This window comes from Thamnophis sirtalis, unplaced genomic scaffold (assembly GCF_051295495.1).
Source record: "Thamnophis sirtalis isolate CommonGarterSnake01/CBP01778 unplaced genomic scaffold, rThaSir2_p1.2 scaffold_7, whole genome shotgun sequence".
Lineage (NCBI taxonomy): Eukaryota > Metazoa > Chordata > Lepidosauria > Squamata > Natricidae > Thamnophis > Thamnophis sirtalis.
The window spans coordinates 60021187-60039481 of record NW_028261387.1 but is presented as its reverse complement, the minus strand read 5'-3'; the positions used below and the strand labels follow the sequence as shown (position 1 = coordinate 60039481).

General features: G+C 40.2%; 1 protein-coding gene across 2 annotated transcripts in view; it reads left to right on the top strand.

Moving 5' to 3' along the window:
* Window positions 1-786: 786 nt before the first annotated feature.
* SYT6 (synaptotagmin 6) overlaps window positions 787-18295 on the top strand; it is a 150578-nt gene continuing 133069 nt past the window's right edge. For both annotated transcript variants that reach the window (XR_001312796.2, XM_014054063.2), the window contains exon 1: window positions 787-1155. Coding sequence is in view for 1 of the 2 variants with exons in the window: in XM_014054063.2 (XP_013909538.1) it covers window positions 1011-1155 (145 nt within the window). In the remaining variant the exon portion in view is untranslated. The remainder of the gene's footprint in view (window positions 1156-18295) is intronic.

Below are 18295 nucleotides of genomic sequence, written 5' to 3'. Positions count from 1 at the left end.
TTCTATGTATCTGGAATTGAAATAGGCTATTATTTCAAGGCATAACACACTGAATGTGCAGGATCATTTGCAGAAATTTGTCTTGCATTGCTTCTATACAGAGTTGTTTTAACAGGTAATTATGTGACAGTGTAAGTGCAGTGGCATTGTTCCAAACACCCACTTTTTTATGATCTGTGACAAAAAGAGCTATAAACCCCTTGGCACATTGTACATTCCTTGTTAGATTGGCTTCCTCCTCTTCTCCTACTCCAGAGTTCATTTCTACTGAGTATTGTTTTAATTGCTCATTATGTGATCATTGTTCATGCCTGACAATTGGTGCTTTCTCTACGGGTAGATTAGTTGCACAGCCTGCTCTGATGGTGGGAACCCAGAAGTGGTACTATAAATTAAAACAATGATCTAATTACCGAACACAAAACAGGGTTGGCACCCTATTAACAATATGCAGTTTAGAGTGTTTAGGGCTGCAATAAGCCAATAAATAAAACTTGTTTTCTCCCTTGTGCTGAAAGCAGCCGGTGTAGCAACCAATGGTATTGCTCAGCTTCAGCTCCGTGTTGTGACAAGCCATTCTGCTGTGCTGTAAGATTTCAGTGCCACCCCCCCTCCCCATTACCTCAAAGAGCTGCACTTTTTTTTACATCAGGTCCCTGGAAGTACCTCCTCCACTACCTGAAAAACACAGCACTAAAGGGGTTAAAAAAGCTTCTCTGAAATATGCAGGGAGGAAATCAGACTGAATTGGGGAGGAGAATTACTTGTACAGCACACGCCTTGTCAGTAAGTACAGCTCTCAGCTCTCGGATGCAACGAGGCAGTCGGAAGGCAGTGGGCAGCATCACTGGCCACTGACCAAGCCAGCATCCCTTGATTTGACTCTGGAATGGCACCAGTAGGCTAGTGGTGTCCTGGGATATATGTGACCCTGTTGCTGTGATTCTGCCATCCCACTGTCGTCTTTGCTAGTCACTCAGGGAGCAGGCAAAGGGAGATGCAGTTTGGAAATGAGTGCTGCTAAGCAGGAAACCCAGTGTCAGACGGCCGCACGAATTGTCACTGACCTATGTCGCCAGAAGAGCCTGCCCCAGCTGGACCTGGAAACCTGCAAAGAATTTCTCCTCTTTCCCGACCTGAATGGCCCAGAGCCAGGTACAGTACCCCCTGTTCCACAGGGAAGGACTTTTATCTCTTTGACTTGCATTCAAATTACAATCTGAGACAAGCTTTCCTCCCCCACCCCAATAATGTGAGCCTTATGCCAATGTCCTGTTTACCACTTTACACCAGCCTTTGGTCTTCAAAAGCAGGCAGGTGCTGTTTCTTGCAGAGATGTATTGCCAGAGAGTCAGAAGAAACCTGTTGAAAGCAAGTTCTCTAAGTAATGCAGAGGGAGGAGGGGGAAAGGGAGAGTATGTGATATAAGGAGGAATTCAATCGGTCATGTTGGGGAAATAAACACTCTTTCTGGCATCAAAGCTGTACCATAACAAACAAAAAGCAAACAATCAAGCAAAACACCATGTGACCTTTGTTGCCAAGAATAAAGTAATATTTTTAAAAAACCAACCCGGAGTAGGATGGAAAAAAGCAGCAACTATAGTGCCAGCCTCCTGAAAAAGGAGAAGAAAAGAGTAAAATTTTAAAATGTACATCTTAGGAAAAACATAACTGATTGATGATTTGATTCCCCATAATTAAATAAGAAAAAATATCATTTAACCCTTAAACTGAACTCAGAAGAAGGTGTTGCAGCATTGCTTCTAAAAACTAATTAACACCGGAGTTTTAAACTGTGAGATTGGAGATGAGTTGACTTTCCAAACATGATGGCAAGTTAAAACAATGAAAGGTTTTCTTTTTCTTCCCATGCCAGACTGTTATATTCTTAGCATGGTTGTTCCCCAAATATAGAAACCTTATTAAGATAGCTTTAAAGTTCCATGGAATGATATAGGAGGCTATTAAAAGCTATTAGCCATGATAGCTAAAGAATGTTTTAGGCTATATTTCTCATTCTGGAGTATTTAGACAAACCATAAAGGCTAATACCTCCATAGCACACTCTATTTATGATGTTGCCCGAGGGAATTAACTACCACTATGATCTAAATCAGTTAACTTCATCTGGAAGAGCTGCCTTCAGTTCTTGAAGCAACAATTTCCTTTGTGTCTTGAAAATTGTATATAAAAGTGATTACCAGTGCCCATTTACCCCATGAAATTTCAGTGCCATTTCCAGCTATAGCTGAGAGGGTTTAGCCTATTGAAGTAGTTGTTGTCACAGCACTGGCATATAGATCTGAATCAGAGTTTCTTGTTGAAATTGCCTTTGACGTGCCCTTAGGAAAAATTGGTTTCAAAATCAGCTTTAATAGACTGGAGGGCAACAAGGCTGATTTCATGAACTGCAAATCTTCATGCCACTTTATGGTTTATTCTGTTTTTCCTCAACAAATTGGTTCCAGATTTCACTAGAAGTTAAGTTCCTATGATTCCACGAATGAAGATTAATTTCTTAGACAGGTATGCTCACACCTTTCTCAGGCTCCAGGTATTCAGGATCACTTAAGCTATGTTTTACTCTCTAGTGACAGATTTGTGGTTCCTTGATACTGTTATTTTTCCTGATTCATACTGTGTAAGGTAATAACAAATGTGAATTTGGCATTTAGAATAGTCATGATATGGTATAAAATAAAAGACATTTCTATAACAAGTGTTTTCTGTACAAATTTCCACATCAAAGTTTATTTAGAAAAACTTCATAAACTTTTTATTCACCTAAAGCCATCTACTCAATAGAATTTCAGGCCAGCTCCTCAGTTAGATAGGATAGGACAGATGTGTGATTTCAGCAGGAATAATATGATTGCTGAGGTTTATACTGGAGATTTTGGAGTTTTTGCTGTACAACAAGCATTCATTTCGTTGTTCCCAGCATATCACAAAGTACCTTGATTTTGATGAGTTAACCATCAAATGAGTCATGCGTAGTTTAGTGATTTAGTAGTCACGATGGGATTCATAATTCCCTTTCTAGGAATATCAACCTGCCCTTGAATACTGGTACATGAGTTTTCCCATGCACTGAGTCTATACCACTTCTGTAGTATATTTTGAAGAAGAGTCTTTTGTATCCTGAAGAATTATAAGCTGAACCAAGATCAATTTGCCTAGATCTGTGTTTTTGCAAAGTATAGTATGGAGTCTCAATAAGTTGGAGAGGAGCCAGTTCTGCTCTGAAAAAATGCTTGTGTCATGTATAATTTAATCTGAGAATGAAACTTGTGAAAGCCCAGGATCTTAAAAATAATTGACTTTCCTTGGAGAAATTTGGAATTTGCATAATGAATTAACTCACATTTTTAGAGTTCAGTTCGGTATCACTGCTATATTTGCAGAGGCATCATTGGAGAATGATAAGGCTTCTATACATTTTTTTCATGCCTGTAAGCTTATGAACTCCTTCCAATAGAATTTGCCTCAACTTCTTGCATTCATTCAAACCTTACCTGAAATGCAGCAATATTATCTGGTGCCTGGATTGTTGAAAGGTATCATCTTAATCTCCAAAGACACTAATGGCCCAAATATTTTATGTTAAATGCATAGATTGAATCAGAGAGATTTAAATATTACACTCTCCATGTTCTGTGTTTCAGTATTCACCCTGCCCAGCAATATAAATAATAAGAATAATATAGTAACTGACTTTAGAATTCAAACACATAACACCCCAGGCTTAACAATTGTCGGTAAAAAAACAAAAAAGTTTGGATTGTGGATGTGCAGTACCTGGAGACAGGAGAACAGAAGAAAAAGAACTGGAGAAGATAAAATACAAAGTCCTGCAAATGGAAATAGAACAACTGTGGCAAAAGAAAGCAAAGCTAGTACAATAGTAATTGCCTTGGGTGCAATCCCAAAACAATTGAAGCATCACTTAAATATGATTGGCATTGACCAATTCACTAGCAGTCAATTGCAAAAAGCAGCTTTAATAGGAACAGCTTGCATCCTGCAGTGATATCTATAACACCATCAAACATCCATATCTGCATATCCTAGGTCCCTGGAAAGGACTTGATAGGTGGACAGAAATGCCAAAGCCAGTCTGAACATTTGTCTGACTGCGCTGGACCATAATAAAAGGAAACATTAATACATGGCTCAATTTAAAAAAAAATTTTTTTTTAAGATCCCTGACTCCCAAGTGGCTCCCTGACTCCCAAATGGCTGTCTTGGAACCCTGAAGGAGATAAGCGGTTAAATAAATGAGCGGATAAATAAAATCAACAACACACCAGAGGCAGGAATTGAAACAGAATAAATGTGAGTTCCACAAGATGACATTCTTTAATTGACAGAAACCAGACACACCATTCTGGATTGAATCAGATGGGCAGAAGCCACTGGAAATAAGTAGAGTTCAATCATTATTTAAAAGCAATAACATTAAAGTTATTACTCTCTCATCCATTAAAATTACACTCATCTTCCAATCCTCAATGTATATTCAGCATATAGACTGAATAAAGAAGGAGAAAATGTACAGTTTTGTCTCACTCCTTTGCCAACCTAGACCCAGTTCTTTCACCATGTTCCATCCAAACTGTGGTTTTCTATGTTGTGCATAGCTTTTGAATGAGGACAGGGAGATGTTCTGGGATTTCCTTTTTCCTAAGCACATTCCTCAGCTTGATATGGTTGATATAATCAAAGAGTTTTCTATAATCAAAGTAGCGCAAATTGATTCCTTTTGAGTGTTCTTTGGCATTTTTAATTATCAGTATGTATTTGTGATAATGTTCTTTATCCAATATGAGTTTGAATGATCTGGATGATTGAGAATCTCCATAGACATTTGACATCTCCCTTTCGTTGTAGGATTCTAATCTGCATTTGTTTATTTTGTTAGTATGCAAAGTTAAGGATATTGTACAATAGTTTGCACATTCTGTTAATTTTCCTTTCTTTAATATAAGTGTTCAGATTGCCTCTTCCAGTCTATTGGCCATTGTAAAACTTTCCAGATTTGTTGCCATAGTTTGGCTGCCACCATTACTGATTCTTCTTCTGTTGCTTACTCTTTTATGGATATTCCATTAATTCTTGTAGCTTCCAATCTGGTAATGACCAGAATGTTGATCTAACTTTATCTTCTATTGTAAATGGGAATATCTTGTAATATCCTACTATGCATAATTTCAATAACTTCTTTTAGTCTTTTTTCTTTGGCATAAATACTTGTTCAACATCTTAATTCAAAATTAGAATCTTTTTTTTGAGTTTGGATTTTTTTGAAAGACTTTCCTTGTTCTTCCATATCTATTTTAATCATTGATGTCTTCACAGGTGTCATTTTAATACTGTACTGATTTTTGCCTCTTCTAATAGCTCTATTAAATTCTTTATTAAGTTAGCTTATACCTTTTTTCTTTCTTAGTCTTGCATTTTCTTCCTTTCTTGGGCAATTTATTAACTTGTTCTATCCAGTTTGCTTTAATCTGGCTTTTTTTTGGTTTAGTAATATCTTTACATTAATTCTTAACTATTTTCTGATTTTATTCCAAGTTATTCTAGTTCCCTGTTAATGAGGTTCAGGAATTCAAAATGATTTGTGAAGGCATCATGATCATACTGAGGAAACTGGTTGTGTTTGTTCTTTTGCTTTAGATTGCAAATAGTCAATCATTACATCTTTGTTATATCTAAATTCTTCCACCTCCTTTAATCAATTTGATTTGTGCATATTCCATAGGTGTATAGATATTGTTTTTGTTGTTTGAATACTTTGTTAGCAATGAAAAGACATGGGACTGGCAAAAACTGATAATCATTCTCCTGGTGAATTTTTGCTTCCTAGACCATACTAGTTATGGACTACAGCTATCACTTCTTAATATTTTCAACTTTGCCATTCCAATCTCTGATCACAAGTAGCACATTTTGGCACATGTTCTGTCAATTGCAGATTGAGCTTTGCCATAAAACCTGGCAGCTCCCTCATCTTCTTCCTCAATAGTTGGAGTGTAAACTTCAATAACTGTCATATTAAAGATGTCATGATTGTGAACTCTTATTAATATTATTCAAATAGTGATTGCACTGGACACAAGTAGTCATTGCTGTATCCTTCCTGACAATGAGAGCAAAGCTATTCCTTCTTTGTTTTTTTAATGTTTTTTTTTATTTTCACACTCTTTACTACTTATGTTCTGAGTAGCAATCTATATAACCTTCTGAATGAAAGTGTCCAATTCCAGTCTATTTCAATTTGCTGAAGCCTGAGGCGTCAAAGTGTAGTAGATTTATTGTACTTATCACTACGTTGAATTTCTCCACGTTCATGCTGCTTTTATATCATGTTACCAGTAATTCCAGCTTGTAGCTTCAAATTTTCTTTTCCTGTGTAGCAATACCAGCAACACCCACCCCCACATCTTTAATCTAGCTGTTCATAAACACCATTATTGTTCTCAGAAATATCCTGATTTTTTCCCCTCAGCAGCACATTGAATGCCATCTGATCAGAGAGTGCCATCATCTGGTATTTTATCCTCATTCCCTTTATATTGTTTATCCCTATGCTTTTCTTGGTAAAACATAAGACTAGTTTATCATTGCCTTTTCCCATACAGTACAAGATCCAGATTTTGCCATTGTCACTAAATTTACCATCTTCATTCAACATCCTTTTTATATTGTTGCTGTCCAACATAGGTGCTTCCTTAGGTTAACAGGGCCGCTGGGGTGACCTTTGTGGTTTGGATGACTCTGCTAGGAATATTAACTCTTGGGATACACTCCCCAAGTATCTCCCAGAACCTTTCCCGCCACAGGTAATCTTTACACCACAGTTGAGCCCCACATTTCCCTTTCTAAGCAATGCAGTTGTTAAGTGAGTTGCACCTCATTTTACAACCTTTTCTTTGCTATAGTTGGTAGGCAAATCACAGGAGTTTTTAAATGACTCATGCAGTTGTTAAGCGAATCTGGTTTCCCCCTATTGGCATTGCTTATCGGAAGCTGGCTGGAAAGGTTACAGGTGATGATCATGGTCACCACATGACAGCATCCACTTTTATGACCTTTATTAGAGTAGTTGTTAAGTGAGTCTATTCTTTGCAATGGGTGTTTTTTGTTTTGCCAAAAACTAGAAACAAAAGCCAGTTTGGGGCAAAAAGTGTTGTAAATTGCAGTCATGTGACCCCAGCATGCTGCAAACAGCAGCAACTGTGGGTCTGTTACTGAACACCCAAAAAGCGATCATGTGACTGCAAACCCATCTCTTAAGTAGCCCTGAGAAGGACCATTGTAACTTTGAACGGTCGCTAAGCATAAAATGGTTGCTACTTGTATAATATCAGGCTGTTTACAAAAAATAAAATGAGGTTCTATGCTATATTATAATGAGTTTTTCTAGCTGGACTACAAATAAAATTTCTTCCCTCCTAATTACTCCTTTATTAGTTGTTTATAGGATGTCAATTTAGGTAGAAGTTTCATAGCTCAAATATGAACCTGCTAAATATTAACCAACTACAAACATACTGTATATTAATATTTTAAAAGTTAATATGATGTTCACTGTAAGTTTAATAATACATACCTTTGAAATTATTTGCAAAAAGTATTTAAATTCATATTCTATAAAGATGTCTGTTTGTTATCCCCAAACATATAAAGCTTGGATTAAATAAAGAATTATAACTTCTGATTTCCTAGCATTAGTTTCCATTCGTCCCTAACAAAGAAACAAACTAAAAAAAATAAGATGACTTTCTTATCTAAAATATATAGTTCCTGCCTTACTAAATGTTCTGATGCATGGTCTACAGAGAAAGAAAACCTTTGCGTCCTTTTGAACAGAAGTGAAAATACACTTGAGTCTCCAGGGGCCAATGAACTAAAAGGTGGATACAAACAGTTGCCTAATTTGATTAGCCTATTTTCTTCTTTCCAGTTGCTGATAATTTGGCCCCAGGCTAAGGAGAAATAGGGAGACTCCCACAGGTGAATATTGATGAACTTAGAATGCCTGGCTGCACAACTGAGCCAGCAGGGAAGAATGAGAATATTTGTATAATGAGCCAAATGCAACCAATGGAAATTTCTTGGCACCTTTGCTATGATGATAAGAGGCTTCCTTCCATGAAGGTCTAATGCTTTCCTATGTTATCTGAGCCCGCACATCGCATCTCTCCCACCAGCAATTTACCATGTAGAACAGCTGGCAGGCATTCAGTCATAAGTTTGCATTGACTGCCAACATAATAAAGCAAAAAGTGAAGCAAACTAGAACAAAGCAAGTCAGAAAGTTTGAAATATGGTAAAATGTTCTGCATGAGAAAGGACCAAAGTTAGGTGATTGAAGATTGGTCTCAGGTCCCTGGAAAGAGCGATATGGATCTAAGGTTGTGTTGGTGAAAGTATGGTTGTTAAATGACACTCTCTTCCTCCTCCTCCCTTTTGTATCAAATTGCTATTTTCAACATGCAGTCTTATTTTCAGAAAGAAGTATATTACAAATTTGACAAAATGTAGTGGTTTTTTAAAATGCAAATAAGAACATTTGGTGTAGCATTAAAATTGTGATATGACTCTAGCCATCGTTCTGCTTCTACTAAAAAAATTTGAAATATTTCTCTCATTATCTCATTTTCTTTTTTTTTAAATACCAAAGTTGTTCTTTCATTGTCAAAAAATTTGGATAAAAATAATCTCAAAATCAACATTTAAATATGACTTTTCTATTTTAAAAAAAGATTTCTAAAACATAATTTGAAAATTTAAAGCCAGGACACTTGTAATATTTGGAGAAATGCAAAATTAGGAGAATAGGCAAATTCTATAATTCACACATTAATTAGTAATCAATTCATTCTATGGCAACATTCACAAAGATTGAATTGTTTAGTCATCCATAATCAGTTATTGGGTTTGTCTAACCATTTTCATTTTTCTTTAGTTTTTATCCATTGATTTTATCAATTAAAAATTATTGCCTATTCACTACCTCTATTTTCTTAGATTCATTTTTTATATTTATTAATTCTGAATTTTCTGTTGTGTGCATTTCTATACAGTATGTGATAAATATATTAGAAACATAAGTGAAAGGATATTTATAAATTTGCAGCTATAGGACTAGATTGTCCAATATTAAGATGATATCAGAGTTGCAAACCAACAGAAGCAAACTGGAATTGCAATCAGTTACAATATAGATAAGCTACAAATTGCTAGTATTAGAAGCCCCATAGAATATATAGCATAGTTAGGCCAGGAAAAATTCGTGGATGGAGGATTGTGAGCTATTTAGGCCATAAACAGGCAAAAAAAGAAAAAGGACTGAACAGAAAGATTGCACGGAGGGAGAGGAAAATAATGAGACTGTGATTGATACCACTCCCCCTTTTTACCTATGTTGCGTAACCTCATGACTTCAAAAATTTCAACGGGTTCTCTGCCCAGTTGGCGTGTGCGTGGCCATGGTGGGTGTGGCCTACTCGGCCTCCTGCACCATGATGGGAGGGAGCATTTTCACCTTAAGGCTTTCCTCGATCCTCTGGGAAGGCAAAAACTTCCTCCCCTGGGCTCCAGAGGCCCTCCGGAGGCTGGAAACATGCCTATTCCAGCCCTCTGGAGCTTCCAAGGGGCCCATTTTTCCCTCTCCCCAAGCCTCCGCAAGGACTGCACTTACCTTGCATTCAAACTGGGCCATATGGAGACTCTTGGAAGGGGCGAAGTGAGGGTGGGAGGGGCAGGCAGGGTGGGATGGGCAGGGCCAGCCAGGGGTGGAATTTGGAGGTTTTCCAAACCGGCCATAACGTCAGCTATGGGTTCTCCTTAACCTGGGCTAACCTGTAGCAGCCCACCTCTGATCATGACCATCAATTCTATCCATCTCAGACAATTCCTCACTGAACAGCTTTCAGGGGTGTTACCTGGTGCCTAAATCAAAGGTGGGAGAAAAATACAAAAAGGCTTCTGCAGTATATGTATTCTACAGTTTAGTAGACTTTGCATATTTTCTTCTAGCAGAGATGCTCTACCTGAGGCCCCAAAGATGCATACGGCCCTTTCAAGCCTTGGCCTTAGTTCCTAGAGCTTCCCCAAATGTTACTGCCAAGTAGCACATGGCAAATAATTGTTGTGATTCTCCTTAATCCCTTAAATTCACATTCAAATTGATTAAATTTTAATGTTGATCAGGCATCACCCATTTCATTGTCTCCCCCTCCCTCCCCAGATATGGGAAGACAACACTCAAAGCCCTTGTGCCACCTTCAAGCTTAAAAGGGGAAAAAAAAAATCTCTGGAGAGGTTTCTGCTTGAGGATTCAAAATGCGAAGATGGCTACTGTGACTATGTGATCAAAGTCCCACCACTTTTTTTTACATGTGACATTAAAAAAAGCTGTGGCTTTGTTGGTGTTCTTTTAGCCATCACCTTGAGCTTCCCCCCTTGCTAATCATGTTCTAGGAAGTTTGGGGGAGATGAGAGAAAGTGAGAAGCCAGAGGATGAATTGTTGCCCAGAGATCAAACACTGCAAACTGTGGTTACTTGGATCATCCCATTCAAGGAAAAGATAAGAAGGAAAACATGTTAAAATGCCTTTGCTGCAATGCAGGGGAAGAAATTCAGCCTACTGTTTGTTAAAACACAAAAAGCAAAGGGCGTCCATTGGGATTTAGCTCAGCAAGAAATGCTGAGCTAAATCCACGCTGCTGTGTTGTGGCACCCACTGACATATAATCGGCGAGACCAAGAAACACTAGGAAGTATCGAGCATGGATTGCTAAGATTGCCTCTTTCAGGAATAACAAGATACCACCGATGTCAGGCTGCCAAAAAGACAAATGAGAGATGCATCCTGGTGATCTTTTATCAGCACGGTGTGCTTAATTATGCCATTTAATGGACACATCAGTATTTTACTGGGGTTAGATGGTATTTTTTCATTCATGTAGGGAAAAATTGAGATATCAGAACAGATGCTTATTCATCTTTGGACTCTTTCTAAGTCTAATGTAATATTTAAAATAACTGATTTTCTAAAAAGCATCTACTTTTTTCTTTGCTTTTCAAAGCATACTAGCTTCTGGCAGATCAGAAGGAATTCTTGTAACAGTGTTCAGGAATACTGTTAATAATATTAACATCTCCTACTGCTTTTTGTATTATTTTTATATAATAAAGTTGCTAGCACTATTATCATTCATTCATTCTATTTATTGATTGATTCTGGTTTTCCCACTAAAATGCATTACACGTACGTAAGCCAACCCAGGTCACAGAAATCTGATTACATAAAACCTAAATATAAATAGATGCATATACCGGTAACCAGAATACCTGGCACCTGAAATATCTAAGCATCCCTATTGCTTTTCCCAGCACCCAACCTTCATGCAAAGTAGCATTCAAATATTCCCATTTTACAGATGAAAGGATAGAAAACTTATTATTCGATCCATAGCTGAAAGAAAATAATGGTTTGAGTGTAATATCCTTCCCTTCTCTTATCTTCTTTTTATGACCTGACAATTCTATTAGACAAGTTTTAAGGCAGTCATGATCTCTTACCTGCACATTTAAAAACAAATCAATTTGCAGTGTACTCCTGCTTTATTGAACAATTGTGCAGCTTACAATTTGCAGTGGAAATTGTAGCTGATGGGCTTGTTTAAGTTCACACATAGCAATTTGTCAGTAATGCAGACAATAGTCTGTGTGTCAGCATTCCAAATATCATTCAAAATTAAATCAGAATTCAAGGCAGAACTTTCCTCAAAATTCCAATTTATTAAGAGAGACATGTTGATATATCTGTGGAAACACAAATCTGAAAGCTTCCCAGGATTCCCACCCAGTTGAAAGTTCATGATCTTGTCCCCACACCCACAAGCCCATCGCATGGTCCAATCTTCCTCTGCCATGCTGGCATTTCCACCCATCCACTTCTGGTCAGGTGCAGAGGTGCAGAGACAAAGAATGACCTTGATTTCTAGAAAGGGATTTTTTATTTTGAAAACAACACATTCTATACCTTACTATTCCTTCTCCCAATTCCCCACTAATGAAACAGTATAGTAAAGAAAGAGAGAGAGTGTGGCAGGCCAAAGATCCTAAAAGGAACTGGCTGCAGGAGGCCTCTCCTCAAAAGGGAGACATTTTCTGTAAAGAGAATAACATAAGTGTTAACATAACAAAATTAACCACCTCTCTCCCCCCCCCCAGGCGGACCCTTTGGCTTATCGGGAAACTTCTCATGGAATTGTTTTACTAACTTATCCGCTTTTAGGTCCCAGCTTTTCAGCCAAGTAGCTTTGGACAAAGGGTACCCCTTCCAATGCACTAAGTACTGTAAGTGACCCCTATACAGCCTGGAGTCTAATATTTTTTTCACCTCATAATGTGTTTCCCCTTCTACCAATACAGGAGGTGAGGGAGCTTGGGTGGACAGTCTTATACTGGACCCAATTACTGGTTTCAACAAGCTACAATGAAATACTGGGTAAATATTCCCTAGAATTCTAGGTAGACTGAGTTGAACTGTAACTGGGTTAACTATCTTCACTATTAGGAATGGACCTAGAAATTTTGGGCCCAATTTCTTGCTAGGCATTCTTTATCTTATGTATTTGGTAGATACAAAAACTTTGTCCCCCACACAAAAGGGGGGTTGGAGCAAGCGGTGTTTATCAGCTTGCTTCTTGTAGGCTTCTACCACATCTGCTAGAGCTTTCTTCATATTTTCCCATCCTTTCTTTAGTGTGTCCATCCATTCATTCAAGACATGGAGGAGGGAGGTTCTCTAGGCAGCTCAGGCATGGGAACAAATTCCATGCTACTGGTAATCTGGAAAGGAGTAAATCCAGTGCTGCTGTGGACCGCATTGTTATACGCCACTTCAGCGAAGGGTAGCAAGTCTGATCAATTCTCTTGCTGATAGTCCACATAACACCGGATGTATTGTTCCACCATCGCATTGGCCCTCTCCGCTGCGCCGTTTGTGCTGGGATGAAACGCTGAGCTGAGTCCTTGTGTGGATCCAATGGACCTCAGGAACTCTCTCCAGAACTTGAAGGTAAACTGAACTCCGCGGTCTGAAACAATCCTCTTGGGCATCCCGTGTAGGCAATAAATGTGTTTCACAAACATTTTTGCTAATTTCTTTGCGGATGGCAACCCTGAGCAAGCGATGAAATGCACCTGCTTGGAAAACAAATCAATAACTGTCCAGATTACTCTATTCCTGCTGCTGTCTGGGAGCTCGACGATGACGTCCATTGTGATTTTTTCCCATGGTTGGCTAGGGCTGGTCACTCGTTGTAGTAGTCCAGGGGGCTTCCCCAGCCATGTTTTCATTGTTGCACAAGTAGCACAGCTTTTTACATAATCTTCCACCTCCGATTTCATCTTTGGCCACCAAAATTGAAGTGGCAAGGTGCAGCATTTCTAGGAATCCAAAGTGGCCTCCTAGTTTTGCATCATGACTTCACTGTAGAACTTGCAGCCTCAACCCCATAGGGATGTACTGTTTGGACACCTTCCAGGCTAAGCCATCGTTCATTGTTAGAATGTCCTTGTTGTTGTTGAACCACAGGTCTGCCAGGAGTGCCGCTTTCAGCTTTGTCATCAGCTTATCCTCGCTTCAGGTGGTGACTTGGGCCACCTTTTGGTGGGAGGAAGAAATGATGGGGTGAACAACTTCTTCCTTCTTACTGTCGTACTGCGGTTTTCTTGACAAAGCATCCACCAACAAGTTCTTTTCTGCAGGGATGTGTTTAATTTCAAATTTGAACCTTTGGAAGTATTGTGCTCAGTGAACTTGTTTGGGGGATAACCTTCTATGGGCTTTGAGAGCTTCGAGGTTTTTATGATCAGTCCAGACCTCGAATGGTATATCCCCCCCTTCCAGGAGATGTTTCCACATGAGCATGCTCCACCTGATCTCAAATGCTTCTTTCTCCCAAATGGCTCATCTCCTTTCAATAGTGGTGAGTTTTTTGGAGATGTAAGCACATAGCAAGAGGTGGACTTCTTTATTCATTTGCAGTAGCACTGCAGCTATTACTACATCACTGGCATCCGTCTGGATTATGAATGGTTGCTCTGGGTCGGGGTGTTGCAGTATGGGCTCTTGGGCAAAGAGCCGTTTTAATTTCTCAAAGGCTTTTTGACAGTCCATTCTCCACTTTAGGGGTTGGTTTGCTTTTGGCTTTGTTGGGGAACTTTACTAACTCGGTAATTTTCATGGATCCCCCCCAAATTAGTGTTCCATCTACTTGCTCAAACTGAATAGGATGGGTTAGGGGTCTTGTGCGTATGCCTAGCTGCTCCATTATTGACATGCTGATTAAGCATCGGATGCAGCCAGTGTCCACGATTGCCCCAACTTCTCCTTCCACCCCTGTTTCTGGCACTTGGAGTTTGGATTTTATCGTAAAGGGGCGGATGGATGCACTTACCATTGGGTCATCTTTGGCATTTTCCCCTTCCTCCTCCGACATGGCAGGGACTTCCCTAATGGCAGGACTCTCTGACTCCGTTGACTGTTGTACCAGATGACTCTTTTCTGGGATTTTTTCTTCATCGCGCTAACAGGTGGTTGGTGCGGTTGTGGAACAGGGGCTGAAGCCAGGCATTCTGATGCTTAGTGGCCAAGCTGACCACATCAGTAGCATTTTATTGGGGACTCCGAGGGACAGGGGGTGGATGCTTCTCAGCTCGCTGCATCTGCATTCAGCGGGCCAAAGATTCCCTAGCAAGGGTTCCAGCAACAGGCTTCCGATGAGGATTAATCTCGTGATCCAGTATGATTGCAGTGGTATACCAATCTTGCATACATTCTGGGACTCCCCCCTTATGCTGCAAGCTTCCCTCAGTTTTGGATCTAAGACATTTTTGAACGTGTAGACCAAGAGTCTTTCTGGCCAGTATCGTAGTCTTCCAGCTATTTTCCAGAACTCCCAAACTAACTCCTTCGCGGGATGACCAGACTGTTGCAATCCCTGAATCTGCTCTTCTGTGTCCACATGTTGGGTCACATTGCTAAATCAGGCACGCATCAGTTGGATGAACCCAGTTGCATCATCTAGCTCAGGAGCCTCCTCCTCATGGAGCTCTGCTATCCAATGTGCAGCCTCCCTTTCATTCATCCCCTAGGCTATTTCTTGAATCAACTCAGAAGGGTATTGTGCCCCAACTTGATCAATGTACACCCAGACTCAATTCAGGAAGTAAGACAGCTTCTCTGGGGTCCCGTCAAACATTGCCCGAAACCGTGGGGGTGTGGGAGCCGGGGGTGGGGCTGGTGGTTGAACTGGAGCGGCCAGTTGGCAGATGCTTGGGGTGGTAAGCCCCTTTGTTGAGCCACACTCATCGGTGGAGGTTGGGCAAAAGCCTGTTGAGGCATTGCTGGGGGGGCTGGACCCAATGGAGGTCCCAGTCCCTGGCTCTACCCAGGAGCAGTTATCTGAAATGGCATCATCTGTTGAGGAGGGGCAGGTATCCATTGGTATTTAGCCCCCATGACCTGGGAAGAAGGCCCACCTTGGGGGTGCTTGATTCATGGGATGCAGCCCACCCATTGGTAGCTGGGGAAAGGGAATGTGTCCCAGGCCCCTTTCTGCTGGCTGGATTGAATTCCCCAATTTGGTGGAGGGCCTGCCTGCACTCCAGGGGGGAGGGGTGCTGATGTGACTGATGTTGGCTTTACTCCAGCAGCAAGGGGTTGGTTTGACTCGCCGGTCACTGTGTGGAAGAAGCCAAGATCTCCACTCCATTGTGTAGCAGATTCTCTGCTAGGGAAGGAGAATGTGGGCTGGGCAAGGTTCCACTTAGGTGGTCCTGAGGGAAGGAGGGGGTTGATTCCACTCATGTTTAGCTGTCCGAATTGATCTGGGAGGCCCATCAGAGAATGACTGTGTGAGGGTGGCTGGGATCTCCATTCATCAGATCTTCTGGCCATCCCCCAGTCATATGCTGGAATTTCCCTGGTGCCCCTCTCTCCTTCTAGCAGGCATTCCTTAGAGGTCATAAATCCTGAGGCTTCATCTCGCAGGGCTAATTCCATCTGTGAGGGAGGTCTAGCGGTTGGTTCCTTTCACCGGTCCCCCAGCTGAAGCTCTCTTTCTTTAGCTTCTGCAGCCTCACTACCTCTTTAGAAGTTGCATAGATGGTCCCAACAAATACAGGTGATCCATCATCTTTGACCTTCTCTGCTGCTTTCTTTTCTTACTCCATCTTCATTGAAATTTTGTACTGCCCAGGGTTGGGTCAGAACTGGGATTCAGTATCTCTAACAGCTTCCCAGCTTGGGATAGTTGATGAAGTAATTTTAAAGGAGATTCGGGTTAATGTCAGCGTTCCAAATATCATCCAAAATTAAATCAGAGTTCAAGGCAGAGCTCAAAATTCCAATTTGTTAAGAGAGACATGTTGGTCCAATCTTCCTCTGCCATGCTCTGCCATCCACTTCAGGTGCAGAGACAAAGAATGACCTTGATTTCTAGTAATGAATTTTTTTATTTTGAAAACAACACATTCTACACCTTACTATTCCCTCTCCCAATTCCCCACTAATGAAACAGCATAGTAAAGAAAGAGGGAGAGAGTGTGGCAGGCCAAAGATCCTAAAAGGAACTGGCTGCAGGCCTGACACTTTGAGTAAAATGAGCCTGACTTCACTACTTCATGGAATCTTGCAAAGTTCCAGCCAATGATAAACTTTGGACTGTAAGTTTTTTTAAGGTTAATGCTCTATTAGGGTTATGCCAGGTCTCTACCTAATGGGCTATTATTGACTCCATCTCTAATAACAATAGGTATTGGGCTGTTTCACTCTCAGAGTTTGATATATTTGGGGGAAGTCTATTAACCAAGGGGATAAAATCAAAAAGGTTCTTCAGTTTCTGAACATATTGATCTATCTGTTTTTAGGAATTTATGAACCTTATCAGACCCATCACACTAGTTTAAAGTGCTGACCTGGTATTTCTGAATAAAGAATAAATTGAGCAGAAGGTACCAGTCCAGGTGGCTAAATTTTAACATTATTGTATTTTTGGATTTTCCAAGGCTGTGATATAGAGTATACATTGAATTACTGGGGCACAAATTTAAGAGGAAGGATACAGTGGAGTTTATTTTATGGAATATGTTTAGAATCTGGCAATGTAAAAAAATCAGAATAAAACAAAAAATGCCCCAGTAATCCAGACTTTCTAGGTTACCTCTATCTTCACTTGAAATGTAAAACTGATATGAGAACCCTATTGTCTAAGCCAGGGGTGTCAAACTCAATTTCATTTAGGGCCACATCATGGCTGTGATTGACCTTGGTGGTGGGGCGGCTGGGCATGGCCAACTGTGTGTGTGTGGCCAACTGGGTGTGTGTGGCTAGCTTGATGCCACTCACTGGGTATGGTCGATTGGATGGGTGTGGCCACTTGATGCCACTCCCCAAACTGCTGCCATATTTCCTCTTCGCACTGGGTAGAGCAGGCTGAAGCCACACTGGCCCGATGATTTCTCTTTGCATTGGGTAGACCGGGTTGAAGCAACACAGGTAGACTGGGCTGAAGCGATGTGGGCCAGTCCCCTACATTTTACAGGATGGCCCCGTGGGCCTTGTGTTTGACACCCCTGGTCTAAGCAGTCAGAGCAATGCACAGTCGTATAAAAATATATGTCTACAATTGTAATAAAGAGTTGATTTGATGTGATATGATATGTGTGCGTGATTTTTTTAACCAGATTGAAAAAATACAAAATAAATGTATAATGCTACGAAAATTGCTACCGCAGATGCCATTTGATTGGCTTGTTATACTTTGTTTGTTGCCGTATTTTTAGTGGATTCTACAGCAGCAATGTTTCGATTAGGTATGCACCAAGCTGTTGCTAGCTATTCTAAGCAGATAATTAAATCCATTAGTGAATTAAGGTATTTAGTGGAAGAAAGTTATTGATACAAACATTTCAGCAAGTCTGTAGCAGAAGGGATTAGCTCCTTGACTAATGCAAAAGCTGTATTTCAAAAACTACTTAAGATAATGTGGCACCAATTACTAGTTCAGAATAATGGTCTGTACCTGTAAAAAAAGCTGTAAGCTTGCATTCTGATACCCTGTGTTATACCATCATGTTGATATAGTTCTAAATAATCTTCAAATCTGTGTGACTATTTTATTTCCTAATCAAGCCCTAGAGAATGCCTTTCTGCAGAAAGAGAAGGGTATGTCTAAAGACCAATTAATTGCTAGAAAGAAATCC